The sequence below is a fragment of the Parasteatoda tepidariorum genome, chromosome 6 (assembly GCF_982258835.1).
Source record: "Parasteatoda tepidariorum strain Cologne lab strain chromosome 6, Ptep-v5.0, whole genome shotgun sequence".
NCBI lineage: Eukaryota > Metazoa > Arthropoda > Arachnida > Araneae > Theridiidae > Parasteatoda > Parasteatoda tepidariorum.
The window spans coordinates 59586684-59610135 of NC_141760.1; the positions used below are offsets into that span (position 1 = coordinate 59586684).

The following is a 23452-nucleotide window of genomic DNA, read 5'->3' on the forward strand; positions in this document are numbered from 1 at the left end:
AATACACATATTTAAATTAACACAACAAATTATTCAGAAATACTTACCTCTTTTCCTTTAATAGGAAAAACTAATTTGATTGAAAATACATTTCTAGAGTAGACTGCTTTTACCTACAGATTTTAAAATGAATTACATCGCTCTGTATTTTGGAATGGACAGAGAAATGCCTACAACAGAAATGTTTGATTAAAAAATTTACGAATTATGCCAAGTTATTGCGAGAATAAAATGAAATAAAGGGCAATACCTTTTAACATCATTGAGAAAAATGAATTTTGATTTTGTTGGTAGATTGTCATTTAGAAAAATAAGGACACGTAACAGATATGAAGCGCATGGCAGAAATTTTAAAAACAGTTATTGAATTTTTCGTTTGTTAGGAAAAAAATAACTTAGTCGTTGGCCATATCGACATTGCTTTATAAAAATAAGGGGTTTAAAATTGTAAGAAGAAAATAATGTTTAAAATTTCGCTTTTCTGTTTTTTACTAAAAATAAATAAAAATATCTTCCATTTAATCCTTTTTCCTATAATATTATTCACTTAAACATAATCACAAATGTATTTAAATTATCTATCACATGCAGCTTTTAATAAACTTAATTTAAAATCCACTTACATTCGGTCTACTAAAGATTGGATTTCGTGTTTATGGTAACCCGTGCGAAGACCTTCTCTCTTTCAAAAGGTGTTGGTAAAAATCCGTTCTTTATTAGAACAAAATTTTTTTTTAAATATTCTGTTTTTCATTTCATTTCAAACTACTTTAGTTTAAAACTTCAGCTAACCTCATACCCTAAAAAACCCTAGTTTTCGCGATCCATGGTAGTAAGAGTGTTTTTTTGTAATGTAATAGATAGTAATTTTTTTTTATTCAAAAAATACCAACTGCAAAAACTGAAATCAAACGAAGGAAAAATAAGAAAATAATAGTAATTACTGAAATACGTATGTTGCTAGGGCTGTGAGTAAAATCTTATTTTTCTCGTGACATATATATTACAACGGATACAAATATTTTGCTTAGCCGAGATAAATGCCAACTAAAAATATTTTACTATTTTACAAACACTATATCGTTTAAAAGAGATTATTATGCTGGATGCTAAGGACTAGCCACAACAAAAATAAAATTGAAAATGAAGAGATTTTAGAGTCTTACGCATGCATTGCCTATACCAGGGATGGCGAACCAATGGCACGCGTGCCATTTATGGCACGCGACACAATATTTTGGACACTCCACCGATGCAACCTAATATAAGCAGGGGTCTGTCCAGACATTTTGTGAAAGGTCCGTTTTTCGTGAAATTGTGAAAAAATTACTCACATTCTTTCAACCCGGGTCCGCTTTTATGAATTTGTGCAAATAGGGTCCGTTATTGCAAAATTGTAATTGTAATTATTGCAAAATTGTAATTGTTTAAAATTGCAAAGATATACAAGATTATGCTCAACACTGTATAATTATAATTAAAAAAATTAAATTTTAAAAAATAAACAACAATTGCTGCTTCTAAATTAGAGGTGCAACATACAAATATTTGGTATTTAGCCAATACTGCTGAACGCAGAATATTAATTTCGGACGAATAATGGAAGAATCGTCTGCCGAAGACAAAATTTAATTCGTTTACATCCATCTTTCTTGTTTTCTGCCCTGGAAAGGATTTATTCGATTAACAAAATAATGATGAAGATAATCAAATTTGTGAAGGGTCCGATTAAAAGAAAAATCATTTTGTGAAGGGTCCGTTTTTAAGTTAAAATATTTTGTGAAGGGTCCGTTTTTAAGCTAAAATATTTTGTGAAGGGTCCGTTTTCAAGTTAAAATATTTTGTGAAAGGTCCGTTTTTAAGTTAAAATATTTTGAGAAGGGTCCGTTTTTATGAAAAGATATTTTGTGAAGGATCCGTTAACCGTTAACGGACCCAAATTTCTTCTAAACAGACCCCTGATAAGTTATTGGTCATCTAATCTGCAACAACAGAAGTCACACTGATATTAAAGTTGAATTACGCGTATAACTGAGACATTGCAAAATGTTTTTTTTTCTTTTTTCAATGTAAATGAAGAGTTTTGAGTTGATAGTATTTAGTATTATTATTTTCCCCAATAATCAAGAAGTCAGAATTATTTGACGGCACTTCTATGACCTCATTAAGCAATTTTTTAGAAAAAATGGCACGTTGGTGTATAAAGGTTCGCCACCCTTGGCCTATACCCTTCCACCTCCTGGTAAGAAACAATAAGCATATCATAAGCCCCTTCCCCCTTAATCGCAAGTACTGTTGACTACAAATTAATATTTAAATAATTACTGTAATAAAGTATAAAACAAAAATATTTATCAAAATCTGATGAAGAGTTAACAAGATCAGTGAATGCAGGATTAGAAACGCCAGTATAATTGTCGGATGAAACTAACATGAATAAATGACACGAGTTAAGAAATTATTCTAAACCTGTCTATAAACCTGAAGAAAAGATACAGATTAACCTTTTAAAGCAGAGTTTTTATTAAATATATTTTTTATACTTTTTTCATCATTTTGTATTAATTTAGGTCAACATAAGAGGAAAATATTATATTTAGCACTTTAATAATTTGTGACTATGAAATACAGTATGAAACACCGAGGTCTTTTTCTGCCTTAAAGGTAAAATCTTCCAAACACGGTCCATTGCCAAACAATACTTATTCAAACTAGTTGTTATTTAAATATAAGAAAAACAGTTACTCATTGAAATGCCTTTAATTTACAAAACCAATTACTGATGAAATTATGACTATAAATGAAAAAAAAAAAAATTCAAACTACTTTTTTTTTTAAATATTTAAGTGCAAATATTATTCCGATAATCTAAAAAAATTTTAGTAACTATTAAAAGCCTTTTTTTAGAAATAAAAAAAATAACGAAATATACTTTTACTAGTAATTAGAGAGTCAGAAAAAGAGATAAATGAATGAGACACTAGTGTCTCATTTGTGTTTAAGGGTAAATAATGCTTAGAGAATGCCTATGTGCATCACGAGCATCTCTACTTAACATAATTTTAAAAGCTTTTAACGGATTGGCTTATTTTATCCTACACCAACTCGTGCAAAGGCTAGTATTTCACTAGTATTAAGATCAGGCAAAATGCCTTGATTGAAAAGCTTACAAAATTCAAAAACGATGATTGGATAAAGTTACATTATCGAATTACAAAACCGACAGAAGTTATTTTGTTCAATGTGGGTTTTACCAAGAAACATCATGAATCTGATACCATTTTAGAAAAATATATTGATTTACTGAGTTAAATTTATACCGTTATCTCTATAAAATCAATCACTCATGATAAATTAGGAAAAGGATCTTGTTATTTACTGAATTAGAAGCAATATTATAGATGAAATTAAAAGTTATTTGTTCTCACTTTGCTGATCAGAAAAACCACCAACTGAAGAGTAATATTTTAGAGGACATTTTTTTCAAAGGACATTTCACAAGGAACAGCAAAGAACATTTTACAGCCTACGAAGGGACCAAGGGTTGCTGTATTGGTTCTGGTTAAACTGCTCTACCCTAAAGGGCTTGATTTCACTCGCAAGTCGTTGGGCTTCCAAAGTAGGGGAGCTCTCCATACGGTAGAAGATCAAAATTCAAATGCGTGTCTCCGGATCATCCTCAGGGATGTTTCCCTGATCATCTCCCATCAATACTTCCTAGAAGATAGAAAGCCTCATTACGATTTACCATGAACAAGAAATTCGATACTTTAGTAATCCAAACGTAATGACATCTTTCTCATAATCCCCCACTGCGCAGACTAGTAGCCCAAACAAAGTGACATCTTTCTAATTTTTGCTCCACGGCGCAGTTTATATTCGTTACGTCGGAATACTCTATTGGGAAGATGTTGCTCTAATACTCTGTTGTGCAACTCTAATGAAATATAAATAATGTACTACTCTTTTTTTTTCTTGCTTGCCAGGTAGCCGAGCGGTCAGCATGCCTGATTGTGAAGCCAATGGTTGTGGGTACGAATCTCGTTCAGGGCATGGGTGTTTCTCCCTGTGTGCTGTTTTCTATAGTGTGATGTGTTACCTCTAGAGGTACTGATCCAGGAGTTTCCTTGTCTTCTGGATTGGTTCAAAATTACAAGGCTACGGAGTTGAACGCAAGTAGTCGTAAACCCATGAAATTGGGTCGGCTGTTCAACGACGGTTATAGAATAAAATAAAATATAGTGTGATGTGTGAATGTGGCCCACCCTATAAACGGGTATCTGTGGCAGTGTGGCGTGGGTATTGTTGCTCGCCTCCGTGATTTAGGTTCGCAGGTGCCCACTGGGTAACGTTAAATGAGCAACACTTCCGGCATCTTCCGAGGTGAGGAACGAATGTTCAATGCCTGCCGTAAAAAGTAAATAAATAAATTCAGCATAAATACATTAAATAAATAAATAAATACATTCTCAATATTACACTATCTGCTTCTGGTGTTAGCCTTCCACATTCTCGTTCTTCTTTATGCTCTCAAAGGATTCTTATACCTATATATTGGGCAAATTAATACCCTTATATGGGGCAAATTAATACCCTTATATGGGGCAAATTAATACCCTTATATGGGGGAAATTAATACCCTTATAAGGGGCAAATTAATACCCTTATATGGAGGAAAATAATACCCTTATATGGGGCAAATTAATACCCTTATATGGGGGAAATTAATACCCTTATATGGGACAAATTAATACCCTTATATGGGGCAAATTAATACCCTTATATGGGGCAAATTAATACCCTTATATGGGGCAAATTAACACCCTTATATGGGGCAAATTAATACCCTTATATAGGGCAAATTAATACCCTTATATGGGACAAATTAATACCCTTATATGGGGCAAATTAATACCCTTATATGGAGCAAATTAATACCCTTATATGGGGGAAATTAATATCCTTATATGGGGCAAATTAGCACCCTTATATGAGGCAAATTAATACCCTTATATGGGGCAAATTAATACCCTTATATGGGGGAAATTAATACCCTTATATGAAGCAAATTAAAACCCTTATATGGGGGAAATTAATATCCTTATATGGAGCAAATTAATGTCCTTATATGGGGTAAATTAATGTCCTTATATGGAGCAAATTAATGTCCTTATATGGGCAAATTAATGTCCTTATATGGGGCAAATTAATACCCTTATATGGGGCAAATTAATACCCTTATATGGGGCAAATTAATACCCTTATATGGGGCAAATTAATGTCCTTATATGGGGCAAATTAATACCCTTATATGGGGCAAATTAATACCCTTATATGGGGCAAATTAATACCCTTATATGGGACAAATTAATACCCTTATATGGGGCAAATTAATACCCTTATATGGGGCAAATTAATACCCTTATATGGGGGAAATTAATACCCTTATATGGGGGAAATTAATATCCTTATATGGGGCAAATTAACACCCTTATATGAGGCAAACTAATACCCTTATATGGGGCAAATTAATAGCTATACAAATTAACATTAAATTATTCAAATTAAACCCGAAATCAAAATTTCTACAAGTTTCCGACATAAACTAACAGAACTAAAAGTAGTAAATATTTAAGAAGAAAAAAGAACGCATTTTTTAATAAAACTGAAAAGGAGAAAATCATTTTACTTTCGTCAGAAAACTGAAAATGTAAATTAATATCGTGGCACTTTCGAAATAAAGTTTTGTAACCAAAATATATCAAAAACTTAAACAAACAAAAACAAACAGGACAATAAGTTAGTTTTCCATCATTTCAGGATTTATTAAACAAGAACTTAGGGGGAGAAGAAGAGTGAGAGTGAAAACTTATATTGGCTGGCTATCAGTTGTTATGATCTTGGAAGGCGTAAAAGCAGCAAAAGAATATATTCGTTCATGATGCTGAATCGGTCTTAAAATTATTTTTAAAAATATGGTTGACGGCTATTTTACCACAACTTATTAGCTTTCACCCTTTAGCATTTATTTACAATAGTGGGCTCCACGTCCTGTTCGTTGACGCTCCCTAAGATTGCGATCCAATTTTGTATAGGTTTGCCTTACACGCCATGTTCGTTTCGCTCGCTAAGTTAAACCCATTTGAAATGTGCTCAGGCATAAAATTTTAATTTAAATCAATTTATAAAATGTTTAAATCTAATTCCTCTTTTAAAAAATTGAACTTTTTAATCAATAGTAAAGGATAGAAAAGAATTAATCGAAATGAATTACAAGCAATAAAGAACTTTTAGAAACAAAACGATTACTATTAAAGATTCGCAACTTTATTAAAAACACGATTAAAAGTTTCAGAACTTTGAGATAACATTGTAGAGCCGACAAATGAACAAACTATTAAGAAGTTAAATTGAAATAAATGACATGCAATAGAAAAATTTGAAGAAACTAAGTCTGTTTTCTTTTAATTTAAAACTTATTCTTAGAATTTCACCAAGAAAATATTTTTTTAAGGATAAGTATTCAATAAATGCAACCATATGTGGATTTTTTTCATAAGTTGTTCCTATCTAAAATAGAAATTTGTGATAAAATGACTCGTTATATTAAAAAAAATTTAAAACAACGTTTTTCCAGCGAACAGAAAAGAGGAAACAATTTTATTTTTTACCACACCTAAACCACATAATTTTTTAAAAGACGTTGGATGCTGATTATCGTTAAAATTAATGTGCTCCACGATTATTGTTTTGGGTTGGACGAAAAAATTTGGTATCAGTTTTTGTTTTAAAGAGGTCGAAATTTCGATTGACGTTACATCGTTATCATAATGATTGAATAATTAACATACACAGAGCTCCAGCACTCGTTGCACCGATGATATTAAACAAAACTCGCTAAAATTAACATTGGCTGAAACATTGGTTAACATTGGCTGAAAAGATGTTTGCGTTTGCAAGCATGAGTTTTATCTCCTTTTTTACAAACTAGCTTAAAATAAGATCTCAAGTTTTGATGTCGAAATTGAGCTTTTTTGAGTCCCTAAATTACCGAGCAAAGTTGCGTTTTTCAATGTAATGTATATAACTTATAGGTTTTACTGCTATCACTTTTTAAATACGGAAAAATTGTAAGGAAAAAAAAGTTACAATTTAAGTGCAGTTTTAAAAATCTACCCCATATCTTATTATAGTGACTGTTAACCAGCCAAGCATTTGAGAGCAGCTTAAATATAATAATTCCCGATGAATGATCTCCATTATGACATCGTGAAGTTAACTGAGCTTTTTATAGCACAATTTTCCAAACACTTTGACAGTTGTGAAAAAAATAAACTAAAAGATATATTTTTTTTACAAAACTTTCAATTCGACACAAGATTAAACTATACCAAGTTAAAAAGCTAAAAATTCTTTGTTCCCTTTAATCACTTCAACTATTCAGGAACTTAATAGTATGAAAGTACGTGGATACAAAGAGTGCTGAAATAATATCAAGTCGAAAATAGAAAGAAAATTTTATTGTGTTTTAAATTATAAATTTATCAATAACTTAGAATGCAATAGATGCCGAATTAGCTTAACACATGTGATTTCCGTATGTGTCCTTACAGAGAGTCTAGTTAGTTTTCTGAGAAAAGAAGACATCTTCAGATATGTTCTTCAAACTTTTTGGAATATCAGATATAATTTTGTGACAGCGAATATTACAAAATAACTATAAAGAATAGAAATACTTTTTTTCTTTTTTTTCGATAATGGGAGAAATATTTAACTATAGCCTGTGTTTAGAGAATAACAAAAATATTTCTCCAAATGCTTCCTGCTTTGTATAACAAAATATTTCGGCAAATGCTTTCTGTCAAGGATAACAAAACATTTCTGAAAATGTTTAGTTAAAATTATTTTAGACTGTTCTTTCAAACGCTAACTAAATCCGTGGTGTCTCAGGGAATGGAGTACTCACCCCCAATCAGGTAACACGAGTTCGAATCCCAGCGATGGCTGGTCAATATGATTTCCTCCCCCAGCTGACACCGACCACAGTACTGACGCAAAATATTCTAACGAGATTTCGTCACATTCGGCACGAGGTTCTCGCGATTTTTCTCTCCATGTAACGCAAATGTAGGTTAGTTCAATCAAAAATGTCCTCCTCGAAGGCAAATTTCTCCCAATACTTGATCCAGGAATTTCCTTGTTTTCAGGGTTGGCTTCAAAATTACAAGGCTACGAAGTTGAACTTTGGATGTAGTAAGCTCAAAACTGAGTCGGCTGTTTAACGCCGGTGATTTTAAAAAAAATGCTAACTGAATCGTGAAAGTTTACAATTTTACCATTGCTCACCAGTTACATTCTTCGAACCTTTTGGAATTTCAGATATAATTTTGCAATACCGAATATTACAAAATACCTAATAGAAAGAAGAATAATAATTGTTCATTTTTTCGATAGTGTGATGAATATTAAACTGTACCTTGTGCTTAAGGGAATAAATCAATATTTCCGAAAATGCTTCCTTTATAAATATGTTAAATTAAAATTATTTTAGACTCTTCGTTCAATCGCTAACTGACTTGGGAAAGTCAACAGTCTTACCATTACTCAACAAAAGTTTCCAATGAAATATTTTAAGTTTGCACAGGGGCAAGGACAAGTCAAAAGCGAAACCAAATTAAATATATCTTTAACCACTTATTATATCTTAATTTACAATAAAATGATTATTAGAAACATAATTTTATCAAGTAGCTCGAAGTCTTAATCAGTTATCTAGCAGATCGTATTACGAGAAAACTAGTGCATGATGGTATATGCAACAATCCGAATTACTATCTCTGATTCACTCTTCACGTCATCCTTTCATACTTTTCTAATTAAAACAAAGTAAACGATTAGTGTTTAATTGAATCTGTTTAAGCTTGATTAGCGATAAGAGTACGGTAATGCCTTAACTGTTTCCAGCTCATTTGCGTACGAGAAAGGTTAAAAGTCCACTCCACTTCATTCGACTCATTATCAACTCCTCGATTCATCAAAATAGAGAAAGAAAAAAAAGTCGAATTGAGTGGGAAATGCACTATCTGCATAAACAATCTGATTTTCAATTTTACTTCATATATAACAATTTCGCATGAGATTCAAGATTCCTCTTTTCTCAAAATTCCAACGGTGTTACATCATGGCCATCGCCTTGACTTACAAAGTGCTGATCGCCTATGCAATGGCCATGATGGTAAGCTGCCGGCCACAAAGTACTTCCCCACCTGTTACTGATTTCGTGACATCGACACCCGAGATTTCTGATCCAATGAAATCCGTGCAGCCTCCAAATCATCGAACAATTTTGATCGAGGAATTTAAATCGAAAGTGTTACGGCACTTAAATAGAACGACAGAACCTGTCAACGATATTTCTTCTCCGAAATTGCCCGAAGAAGTCATTGCGCATTTGAACCAGCAGCATCTTTTATCTGATGCGAAACAGAAAGAAGAAATAATAATTCGCCCTAGAAACAGTAAGTGCATTTTTTTTTTCAATTACTTAAAAGTGTAAATTTATTCTAAAATTTGGTAGTTGTCAGTCGCATTTATCATTGCTCAATGACGAATGACAGTCGTTGAGCATTCATCGTCGTATTTTATTTTCCTTAAAAGTCTATAATATTAAACTACTATAATTGAATGTAAGTACATTTTATTATACAAAATGAAATGATATCTGGATTTAAAAAATAATCAACTGTATTTGGAAAAAAAAATTTGTTTGGAAAAAAATTTAGCTTAGAAATACAGAAACCCACAACAAAAAGCAATGAAGGAGAAGTTATTTTACTTATTGACAATATCACGGATATCATATAACAGTTTGCATTGGAAATAGTATTTATCTCAAAAGTCTTTGTATTTTTAAATATTTCTCTCTTCCTCTCTCTTATTATTATTACTATTTTAAGATCACGGGGAAGAGAAATTTTTCTACAACAAAAGGTAAATAATTATTATTTAAAGAAAAAAATTGCAGAAAAGCACTTCAAATTGCGCAAACTTTTAAACAAGTTAGTATTTCAAAAAGAAAAAAAAATCTTTGTTAATTTTCTATACAAATATGGCCCTTACAACATGCAAATTTCAAACCTGTAGTTGCATTCTTGCGGCTCCTGAGCGGCAGTATGGCGTTTTTTTTTCCACTAGTTTAACAGTTTAATATATGACAAAACTAATTATCGAATATTAAATGTTGAATTTCATCATAATCTTACTACACATTTAAGTAATTTCAAGTTTCTAAGTCTTATAATGTCAGCGCAGCTAGCTAAAATGTAATGTTAAAAAAAAGTAGCGGCCATTACGTTTTTTTAGTATAGAGAGAAATCAACTCAATCATTAAATTGAAAATATTCACTTATAAATTAAATAAATCATTTTCAACATATTTTTTATCTTTTACTTATTTAATTTTTGGGGGGAGGGGTGATACGACGTAAGGTTTCATGTAGTTCACGTTTTAACAAGATTACTGTGATGAAATATGAGGGCAGTCATGGGTACTGAGCGTTTGAAAATTAAAGGACTCTATTGTGAACACACTTTTCATGGTAAAAGTTAAAACTCATTCGAAAATGGCCGAAATTTCATATATACAATGAAATTTTAGCACAAAAGTTCTCTGCAAGATTATCCGGTCATGATACTTTGCATTTTTTTTATTTCATTATTATTATTTCACATTTTAATTTTTTAGATGAGGAGCATTTTTCACGGAATCAAAATATTCAAAACAATCACCAATCAGTAGAAAATTTAGGTATGGGTCCCATGTGCCTATGTTAAACTTTAAATCTTCATTTACGATGCCTACTTGATCTGATAGAAAAATCTGATTTAGAAAAAGACAAATTTGTAAGCGAAATTGTTCCAATAAGAGAAATTGAACACTGTTCGTTAATTGTCATGTTACGATAAGTTCCATGCTGCAAACTTGCATTTAATAATTTTCATTGTGCCCAGAATGGTTTGGTTTATAACTTCAAAAGGATTCTTAAGTATCATCATTAAAAGATATTAAAAAAAAAAATTTCGCTGATTTATACGAGCCTACAAAATGCCTTTGTAAATTTCATAAAAATACATGTTTAGCAATTTCGATCTGAAATTGCTATGCATGTATTTTACTCAAATCATTTCTACTAAATTTCGTTCCAAATTGCATTTTACGGTAAACATCTATTCTTTATTATTATTATGTTTTTATTTTTTTATCGTTATTATTTTTTATTGTTATTATATTTTCAATGAGATAGATCTTACACATTATTTTAAAAAGACCGATCTTTAATATTTCAAGTTCAAAAACAAATTACATCAGCTTTAATTTTCTTTGTCATGCCATAAAATAATATGCATAAAAACTATTATTTATTATGTACATTCAGTTATGCTTTAACGTAATTTAATGTTTGGAACTATGAAACTTTTTGCGATATTTTGCCACTAACTCTAAGAGGGTTTTTACAAAAACAAAAGAGGAAGTAGTGACTAAGAAGTTTCTTAAACAAAAAACATTTTTTTCTCAGTGATACACCTTGAAGATGAACACAAAAAATGAATAAAAACATTTTCTGAAATATGAATTTAAATTTCCTTCAAGCACACTCTAGTCTTTATAAGGAGTCCGATTTTAAAATAATTGACTGATTATTTTATCTCATTTTTTAGCCTTGAATTAATCATAGGATCATATTAAGGTGGTTATTTTTATCTCAGCAGTTAAAGCACTTCTATTTCTAGAACTTAGCATCAGAAACGAGTGAGGCGCTAAAATGTATCATATTTAAAGCTTTCACTATAACGTTTCTAAAATTAATTTGAAATTCTAGAAAATACTTTTCATTCTTAACTACGCTTAATTTATCTTCTATACTTTATTTGTGTGAATAGTTTTTAAAAAAGTGGATTTTTGTATAATATCAAACACTCTAATCATTTTGTCTAATATATTTTGTTATGAATTATATAATAAATCTTTCCATAACACTAAAATTCTTTTTACCCATGCTACATCGGCTCATCCTGCTGCCCTTGAGTCTTATATTCATTTGAAAGTCGCCTTTCTAATTCGGGACCTTTGTTCTGCCAATACGCTGCATTTTGCAAAGAAACGTATTCTGCCCTGATTTACCGCCTTCGGTCAACGGTCCGTGGTTTCACTTCCATTTTGCTGGTGGCAACAGTGACTTTTTGTGGTTTTAAACTTCTTTGTTTCATTAATATCTTGGTGTCACCTCGAAATATGAGTGCCTTTGTTTCAGTTCAACAGCAAAAAAAAAAAAAAAAAAAAAATGCAGATGCTAATTTTTCTTCTTAAGACCTTGTTCAAGAAATTTTTAATTCGGTCAAAAAAAATAATTTTGTTCCTTTGTATCTGAATATAATTTTACGACTAACTGCAGATAGTCGTATTGTGAAAATTATATAACATTCATTATATGAAAAAAAGGGCTATAGCCGTAAATTATTTAACAGTTATCATAAGTACAGAGATATATAACTAGCCACGGTGATTGAAAAAGAGAAAAATCCATCAATAAATATTTTATGAATGAATTACAGTTATGAATGAAAGAAAAATGCTGAATTCAAAAATAATTTAGGTTAAAGAATGATTGATTAGATTTGAGAGCGGCAAATAAAAAAAAGCAGGTACTAGTCAAAACATTGTCTACCAAAACAGTTGCAAGAAAAGAATTCGAAGATAAAAAAAAGTCGCACTTCATTGCAATAATACGTAAAACGTTTGTAAGTAAATTGAGATTATTGTTTTAATCTCAAATTTAAAAACTTAACGAAATTTCTAAAGCATGCTTTTTCTTAATATTCAACGTATCTTAAAAAAAATTATTTTTTATGTTCATTTTAAAACTGGAATATATTTGCTCCTGGGACTGATTTCTGTGATAGTTTTTGTAATCTTTACACAACACAATTCCACTTCAACCCCTAATTATGAGCTTACAGTTTGATTTTTTAATACAAAAGGAGCTAGAGCTGCAGAATTGGTAGCTTTCTCAGTCTGTGAGAATTTTCTTTCGAGTAGTAGTTTAAGTTATGTTTTAATTTTTTATGTTTATTTTTAAAAAAATTTGATATAAATTATTTTGCTCACCTCTATGTATTTATAATTCAAAAGTTCACATAAAATACAGCTTTGTTCCAGTTATTCTGTGGTGAGCCGTTTTATGGCTTGGAGCCATAAGCCTTATCGAATTTCGAACTCATTCACTGCTCAAATTTAAAAACTGAGTAACACTTTTAAAAGTTGTTTTTAAAATTTATTCGTCACAAAACTTTTCGCGATCATTTCAAAACTGTACAGGGTCTTTCGTAATCAACTCCCTTAACCATGTAAATTTGATAAAATTTAAATATGACATCTGTCTCTGTTGCAAGACTCAATCAGAAAGTTTAAAATTCTGACTTCATTTCATAAAAGAAAACATCACACTTTTATTTACATAAGTTGTTCCATCATATCGCTATAGCAACCTGAAATTCACATCGTTTTCTTTTTAAAATAAAACGTGAAAAATTCTAGCTTATAGCTCACGCATAAATCATAAATAAATGGAATCTACTTTTAATAGTCTTATCGAACAGGTATGTTACCACTCACCAAAGCATGGTTCAGAAAAAATAACTCAAGTAATGCTTAAATATCTGCATCTCACGTTCGATTTAACGCAAAGCAAATATTTGACTCAAACAAAGTGTATAATTTTAAACTAGCGTTAATAAAACTATTGTTCGTACTTCATTTAGCATTGATTCCTTCTTACACAGATAAATTGCTTTAGTGTATCTTGTGATGAAGTCGTGAATGATTTTTTAATGACATATTAATAATTAGATTTAATAATTTAATTTTAAGGCGTCACATCAACTAAATATAGGCAAAAGTAGTGAAAAATAATTTATTGCTTTTGCTAAATTTTCAAATAATTCCAAATACACTGAAAAAAATTCATTTCTCTGTCTGCATTATTCATTAATTTTTGAGCGTTTTTTTGGAAAAAAGACAGTGGTTTTTTTCAGAAAAAAATGGAGGACCTTCCCTTGCATGTTTTTTTATGTTTACATGCTATTTGAATCCCTACCACTTTTTTTTATGTTGAAGATGGAACTTTAAGTTAGTTTTTTTTAATAATCAGGTTAAAATAAAATTGGGGATTGAATAAGCGTTGTAAAAGTTAATGAAGTTTTTATAAAATGTTTCCTATATCTTTGCATTCGATATTTTTTTTTTTCAGTTTTACATAAAGGGGATCATAAATGTCTTACTACAAATATCTAAACAAATGAAAGCGCAGATTTACTGCAGAAACCATAATGTTGAAAGTTTTTTTTTTCTTTTTTTTTTGCGAAAAATATTGCTGAAATTTATCACTTTAAAAAGGTTTGGAAGGTTTTTATACATTTTTTGAATTTTTAATAAAATCTGAACTATATTATTAATTTTTGAAAATTAATTTGACAGCACGTCATGCAACTGAAAATATGTTTATTTTGGTTTTATTTTTAAAATAATTGCTCTGAGGATTCTTGGACTTCTTAATCATTAAGGAGTTCAAATCAAATTTGCATTTTTTTTTTTTTTTTTTTTTTTTTTTTTTAAGATTTGGATGAGTTCTGGAATTTTATAAAGAATTTTGGTCATATACTGTAATACACAGTGTATTCCATAAATATCACCCATAATAATTTTATTAATCCTTATCAAAGATGAGGATTAAAAGGTTTACATATTTTCGCAAATTAAAAAAAATCGAAATCTGACAAATAAAAGTTGAGGGATAGGCAGCTGAATGAAACACCTAAACCTGTTTGATTGCTGTAGGAGACAGAAAAGAAAGACATTTATTAACACTTTCATATTTCCACCTGAAATCAGATTTTGATAATTTAAAATTTAAATCTGTTAAAATTCTATTAACTAGATTTCTTTTTAAATGTAGTTAGACAGATTTTAATGTTTTTGTTTTTTCCTAACTTGAGAATTTCTTTAAATGTTCAAGTGAACATACTTTTTTGTTTTCACTTTTAATAAGAATTTTTAAAATAAAACTATATTTTTATGCGAATTAACATTTCATACAACTTGAGAACTGAAAATTAAAAAGAGCTAAATTTAGTTTTGAAAATAATAAATTCTAATTTGAAGTTTTACAATTTTAATGTCAAAATATTCAGCTGAATAATTTTAACTCATTTTTATATTATATGCGTCGTTCATTTATAAATAATTGTTGTGTTCCACTTGAAATGAATTTATATGTTTTTTATATGGTTCTAAAAGAATTCTTTAGAACTTGTTTTAAAATAGTAATTTTACAAATGTGCCAAATAATTTCGTCTCTTTTCTAAAGTAATATGACGCGTAAGGTAATGCTAAATGTCCCTCAATATTGACTTTTTGCCCCTAATGTGTATAATTTCTTTGACTTCCTTACCGACAAGTATTTTAAAAAAATATAAAGAGCAATTATTATGGAACACTCTGTATATTCGTTCATAGGGCTGATGCTCTATAAGATTTGTAATACTACCGTCGTGTGTTAAGGATATGCAACTTTGTCATTAAAAAACGCTATGACGTTTCAATATGCGGAAAATAAATGAATAATCTTATTCTTCTTATAAACGTGTTAAATTTAATAAGCTTTTTAAGTAACCTCATTAAAAAAAAATTTAATTATTAAAAATAGGCACTTAAAAATCTATTGTTAAATTTTAGATTCAAAATAATTCTATTTGAGGTGCTAAAAATGAAAGCTAAGAAAGGGGGAATTAAAAATGTAATTAAATAAGAGCCAAGCCTTAGTTAATATTTCAATGAGTGTTACTAGGAGATGTTAAAGTTCCAAGAAAGATAAGAAATTAAGCAAGCACTTGCAAAAATCAATGATATCCGTTTTCAAGTTAATAAATATTTTTGACCTCTAAATGCCAGCTGTACTTGAGGTAAGATATTAAAAACTGACGTTGATAAGTTTCATTATTTTAAATAAAATTAGAAACCTGTACTCTTAAATCTAATGAGATGAAAGAGAGAATAGCAGCAATAAAACAATATATTATTAATTTTAATGCAATTAAAACCAAATAAATATTGAAAAACGAGTGCATAAGTTATTACTGTAGACTAGTTTAATTGCAACGTTTTTATTAACTTACTTCCTTGTTCTTTGGAAAGGGAATCTTGCAATCATAATTTCTGTACTTGAGGTAAGATATTAAAAACTGGCGTTGATAAGTTTCATTTTTTTTAATAAAATTAGAAGCCTGTACCTGGCACTCTTAAGTCTAATAAGATTAGAGCAAGAATAGCAGCAATAAAACAATATTTTATTAATTTTAATGTAATTAAAACCAAATAAATATTGAAAAACAAATTCACAAGTTAATACTGTAGATTAGTTTAATTACAACGTTTTTATTAACTTACTTTCTTGTTTTTGGAAAGGGAATCTTGCAATCGTAATTTCGAGCCAGAGTACTCGGATTTCAACAACAAACACAGTACCTTGAAAATACTGATTTCATAAGATTTATAACCGCTATAAGCAAATTTATCCCTCAAGTAGTCAATAAAAATTCCTACACCGCTTTTCGCATAACCGGAGTTCTAAAATTTCCACTAGAGCTCTGATGACATGATAAGTTCCCATCATTTTCTGACCACTGCAAGCAGAATTTTTTAGGAAAGGAAATTTATTGTTCGACCACTTTCCAAGAAGCGCAAATTTTAACTGTAACTTTGTGAACTGGAACTTTTGGTGTCAATAAAAATCTCGATCACTTTCTGACTCTTCAAGATAACGCCAATTTGTCTCCAATAAGTTCAACCACTATTCAACAAAAATCAACAATTTTCGACAAATTATAAAAACTTAAATTTTTAAACTAACTAAAAAGGAGAAAATAATTTTATTTTTACAAGACCTGGAACAAGAAACGAAGAACTCATCATTTCTGTAATAACCTTCAATCATCCAAGAAAATTTAATTTCAACGAAGCTTTTCAAAAGTGATGAACCCCAGATTTTTTGTTTAAAAGTTCGCAAAAAAAAATTTTTTTTTCGTTTTTAAACTATTTGAAATATATAATCTTTAACATTTTTATTTCATTTTACTACATACATATTTTTAAAAACATTTTTTTGCGATAATACCAGAAAGAATTTTTATAGGTGAAGATTAAAAGTGTTCGATTTTTCATGAGGATATGAATGAAAATGATATTTTATTTTAAAAAAATGTGAACCAACAGACCTTCGAAAATTTATATTCTTAACTAAATTCTTATACATTTTTTACTACATAGATTTACATTTTCAATTTTTTTTTCCAGGTAGTTCTAGTTGTCTTTCCAGGACAAACTGCACCAGATTTGAATTCATAACTGCTCAAGATATTGATACTCTGCTGTCGGTTCAACTCTTATTTTACAAGGCAGATGTCCAGAAAAACTTATCAGTCACTATTTATTCGTCAATGGATGCAGGAGCAGATCCAGTAATCCACCTAAAAGAATACCATTCTAAGTCAAAAACCGATTCTGGTGTCGTTGCTTTTGAATTACCGATGATATTGGCTCTGGATGCCAAAAACGGAGAAGTCTCGTGCACAGCAGAAGTCGAAGGTAAATTTTAAGTCCAATTTCTACAAGTAGGTATCTTCTCATATGTGCAGTGTTGCAAAAGAAATCAGTAAATAAAATAAAAATAAAGAAAAAAGATCACTAATTCTTTGTGGCAAACACGATCCTTTATCGGACCTCAGCATTCCATTACGTTTCATTGCTTCTTCAGAAAATGTGGTTGATCTTACTTTTTTGGTGATTTCACATCTAAGATCAAGATTTGATTAGATTTACAGGCTTTGCACAGGGTGCGTAACCAAATCTTTGAATCAAAAATAAGCACTTTTTAAAAACTTTTCAAGCACTTTACAAAAATTTTCAAGCACTCAAAAAATTCATATTCAATCAATGATATTATTGAAAAACAAAAACATTTTATAAACAGTTTTAGCGTTAAAAAACCCCAAAAATAAACGGGCGCAAATCGAATCAATCAGTACTTTCCCACATCACCGAGTGAATTCAACTTGACCCTGAACTCAGAACAAAAGTACCCTTACCCCCTACGTCAAAAAAAACTGTTACAAGTAAAATAAAATAAACAAGAACAAAATTAAAATAAATTCAAAAGAAAAACATTTCATAAGGATCTGATATTCTCTATCGGAATTGGAGCACTCGGGTTACGGTTTCAAGTGTGCGCGAATGCGCAAGTCGTAACGTGGGTACGATGTGAAGCCCGCATGAATGATTACGTAGCAAACTCCCCATTTTTCGTGAAATGAATGGGATCCACTAGATATCACTGAAGGGAGAAAAAAAAATTATTCGGAAAAAAGCACTTTTTAAAAACGCCAGCTGAAAAAAGCACCTTTAAAAGCTTTTAAAAACGAAATCCCCAAAAAAGCACCTTTAAGTACTTTTTACAAACGCTACGCACCCTGTTTGCAGTTACCACTTTTGTAGAAGTTAAAAGTAAGAACAAATATATATGCTACTTTAAAAAAAAGTTCATTTACACAAAATAAAATGTGCAATTCCTTTTTCGGTTTACTCAATATTTCTCCAAGCACTATAGATGAGAAATTCGCAAACTAACGTTAACTTAATACAGTGCAAAAATATAGAAGTTACACCTTGAATAACTTTTGATCAAGTGATTTAATTTTATGTAAAATTTATGTAAAATATATAATAATTTTAAAAGCTCTCATCTCAAAGAGATTTTTCTTGCTGAGTTGCTGTAATGAAGTTTTTATAATTATAAAAGTAATAGTTTAGATAATTTTACGCTTTACGCTACTTACCTTGTGACTGAGGTGCCCGCTAATAATAAGTGCAGACATTTTTAAAAACCTTCTTATTCCCGCTCCTGATAATATCGAATCTTTTATTTACAAAATATGAACTGGGGAAAGCCACAATCTCGAAAATATTGTTCCAATAACTTAGTCAGAAGATAGATCGAATGTTTGGGCCTCTATATTATTTTTACTTTTTCATACGTTACAAATTAAACACTTTTTGCTCAGGAAACTAAATAGTATTAATCGTTTAACCAATTTTTAAACAAGTTTTATAAGTGCAAGTTTTGAAGCGTAAATATATTTTAAAAAACGCAATGTAATTTACAGCGAAATGCGTAAATAGTAAATGTAACAAAGAGACCCAAACTTTAGACCAGTCTCTTGATAAAACTGTAGACTATATTTTATAAGATAAGGGGTTAAAAATTCGAATATTTTGAAGGAAAGTTCTATAGATTCAGAGAAAGTACTGTTAAATAATCATAGATAGATAGATATGAGAAAAATAATTAATAATTTTTTTTCTATTTTTACAGTTTCTTCTGTACATGAAGAAGGTGACTTCAGTCCTGTTCTAGTTTTAACAAAAACCATTGTAAAAGAAGAAAGAAGTCGACGCAAGGTTAGATCCAATGGAAGTTGTAACGATTGCTGTTTGGAATCATTTTTCGTAACAGTTGAAGAACTAGGGTGGGAAGCTTGGGTACATCAACCGCTTATATTTAACATTGGAGATTGCGTTGGACATTGCACAGACACGCACACATATTATAAGTCTCAATATCAAACAATAAGAAACACATTATCTAAAATAAATAGCACACACTTTCAAAGACCTGCTTGTGCTTTTTGGACGCCAAAATGTAAGCCTACTCAACTAGTAGCTCAAAATATCATGTACGATAACAATGGAACAATAATTTATGATACAATACCATCCATGGTCATAGAATCTTGTCAGTGTTCATAAGACAGTCTGTGCGAATATAGTATTAAATTATGATTTGGATGTTAAAAACACAGAAATGGCAATATAAAATGTTGGAAACAGAGCATAAGCTATGAATATAAGAATTTTCAATGGGAAAAATAAAACCACAAGATCTATTAAAATATTGAAATATATCCAATACATATTAGAGATAATATGGGAGCCATTTCAAAGAAGACAGTTAAACGAGAAAATAAAAGCATTTTAAAGATAGTGTAGAGAGGGTATAGTAGTGAAATCTTCTTGAGTGAATTTGGAAAGATTCTCAGGTTTCAGGAGTTGGAACTGCTTGATCGAATGCGGGGAAAAAAGGCCAATACTGAATGCAAATGCACGTTGCATACCAATTTTCATACACATCGATTAAGGATTACACATCTGTATAAAAGCCTCTAATACACATCATATAAATAAAGATAATTATTTTCACTAAAATTTAAGGGCTAATAAAGGTCTAAAATCAAGATATGAAGAAAAAAAATTTAAAAAATTAAGTCCATGAAAACGTGCTTTTATAGCACAGGTGACACAATAAGTGACTTTCTTCTTACAAGTTCATTCTAGTTTGATTGAACTTTCCAACAAATAGAAAAACTTTGTGTTTTAAATTCACTTTTATAGGGATTATCAATAATCAAAGTCATAAGAGCCTCAGTGGCTCAGAAGATAGAACATTTGCCTCCCAGGTGACTGGAGTTTGAATATCAGCTGTACGAGGTTGATGCAAATTCTACAGAAGGCTCGCAATAACCACAGTGGTGACCTAAAATATCCTCAGTGGTAGATAGATCATTGGTTCTTTGCCATTAGGCTAACCGTGGGAGGTTTTCATTATTTTCCTAGCCATGTGGAGTAAATGTGGATTAGTTTCATCAAAAAGTCCTCCAAGGCTAGTTTGTCCCAGCCTGATACAGGAGTTCCCTTATATTCTGGATTGGGTTCAAAGTTACAAGGCTATAGAGCTGAACATTGAAAAATTTAAATTCATAACTGAATCGAATGTTCAACGCGGGTTATAAAATACAAATTAAAAGTCAAGGCATGAGTTAATTTTTTCAGAATATCACACAGAGAGGTCCATCTAAAGATGATTTCAAGGTTAAATTCCCACTCAGGAAAAAGGCATTACTTGTATCTTTCAAATTTCTAATCAATTTTGAATTATTTGAACAAGTAAATTTAATAAAAATATAAAAAAATCATTTCAACTTATATAATTATTAACATTTTCAAACAGAAAAATTTATGTAAAATATATAATAATTTTAAAAGCTCTCATCTCAAAGAGATTTTTCTTGCTGTGTCGCTGTAATGAAGTTTTTATAATTATAAAAGTAATAGTTTAGATAATTTAATCTAAAAATTAATTATAACCTTTGTGTAGCTAAAAAAAAGCTAGCTTATGCATCAAATTAAAAATTAAATTTAGTTCATTTTGATTAAAAAAATTTCTGACAAAAATTCATGATAGACAAATAGCAGAAAATGGTATTGTTAATTTCTCATGAACAGTGATGTGTACAAAAAATATACAATTGCTACTTATGACTTTGTATAATTGTTATTTATGACAACTGTTATCATGTCACAGCTATACCTTCCCTACACTACAATTTAAACAAAGCTAGCGATATCTAAGCTAGATGTGATCTTAAAGTTCAAAGTTAGTGCGAAAATCCCACCGTTCAACAAAAAAAGTGCCATTCTAAAAATTATAAATGAGAATAATCAGCCTAAAAAATACATATTTGAACTACTTAGTGAATAAAATGTGTATTTAAAATGATGCATTTGTCAAACAGAGAAGTTACAAAACAAAACAAAAATTGTGCCAAGTTGGTTTAAAATTTATTTAAATGCATAGGATAATTTTATGTTGTTGTTTGAAAAAGAATCATTGTAAATATTGTAATCTAGTAGCTGTATATAACTAATTATTTAAACTATTGTCATTTCTTACAATAAACTCTCATGATTCCAAGAATAAGATAATTGATAGGGGTGATTGCAAAGATTTCAAGAATAGTTTAAGTTAATCAATAACAATCAAGAAAATTTTTAGCAACATAAAATGCTTACTCTTTTTAATGTCCTTTGCTAGTTAAGCACCTGCAATGACTAGTGAAATGGGAAACTCGATTCAAATTTAAACGAACAGTTACTATTTGTTTATTTTTGGTATATCTCACACTTATAAATTAAAGCGATAACATGAAATAAGTTTCACATTTAATATTGATGGTCAGAATAGTTTATCTTTTAACCCTTAATAAGGCAATTATAAAAAGAAACTCATTTAGTTTATTATCTAAAATTATTTTCATTTTAAGAGCATTTTATCTACAACAAAAAAAGAAAAAAATTAGTCATAAACTACAATTTATATACTTTAAAAGAACCAAATTTATAAATTCTGTGTTTATAATTATAAATAAATCAGGACTACAATAGAAATAAAAACAATTAGATATGATCAAATGAATAGCTTACCAGCATTGGCCACTCTTTTTGGCCCATGCTAATCCTTACAGTTACCCACATTTATGTTAACAAGGCTCTTATTAATGATAATAGGTTATCTTAATGACATTTAATATGCAATCAACCCTTATTTTAAGTAGTAAGTTTTATTATTGAGTACAAGCAAAGTATGTATTGTACTGCATACTAATACACAGCTAAGTTTCCCTTTAGTTTCATTTTTGTAGCCTGTATAAAAATGTTATATTTATTTAACTATGTAAAATGTATAAAAAATTAAATAAATTCATTCATTCATGCTTGCTGCTTGGTCTTGACTGAAATAATTTTATAAAACAAGCAGAAAACTCTTCTTGATAATTGAATAAGATAATAATTATATTTTTTATAATATCTTAGTAATTCATTGTAATATTGGGTTTTATAAATGAAATATTGAATGATTTATAATTTTTGTAAATTTAAACATGGATAGAAATGTTGCCACTCTTCTATAATTTTCCATACTTAAAAAACATTGATGCAGGGACTGTCTAGACATAAGAAATATGTGTTTGTTCACTTAATTATCGAGAATTATTACATGAAACTAATATTAAAAAACTAAGAATAATTTTCTTAATTATCCGTATCTTATGTTCTTTTTTTTTTTAGCAATAACTGTTAAAGATAAAAAATAAGATGAATTAAGTACCTAGTTCCATATTTGAAATATGATAGGTACAAGCAATAAATCCTTATTTATCTCATTTTCATTATTTATAGTATTAATTTTATAATAACCAATAGCAAACATAAAAAAATTAAACCTTTATAATACAGTTATGTTATTAATAGAACTTCTACCAACAATAACTTGTTTTAATAGTTAAAAATGTCTTTTTTTTAGAATAATGCTTAATAATATACATTCTCAAGTTAATAGGGCATTTTTTTTAATAAAAAATAATAAATAATCTTAACTATAAGGTAGATTCTCTTGAACATGTTTTTCTTTTAAACTTAATCGTTTTTATTGAATATTTTTTTAACAAA

General features: G+C 29.5%; 1 protein-coding gene across 1 annotated transcript; it reads left to right on the forward strand.

The window, feature by feature from the left end:
- Positions 1-8827: 8827 nt before the first annotated feature.
- Positions 8828-22716, forward strand: LOC107455377 (inhibin beta C chain). Its single transcript, XM_016072915.4, has 3 exons — positions 8828-9518; positions 17408-17698; positions 19482-22716. The coding sequence occupies exons 1-3, from the start codon at positions 9134-9136 to the stop codon at positions 19913-19915; spliced, it is 1110 nt and encodes a 369-aa protein (XP_015928401.1). The 5' UTR covers positions 8828-9133; the 3' UTR covers positions 19916-22716.
- Positions 22717-23452: the final 736 nt, after the last annotated feature.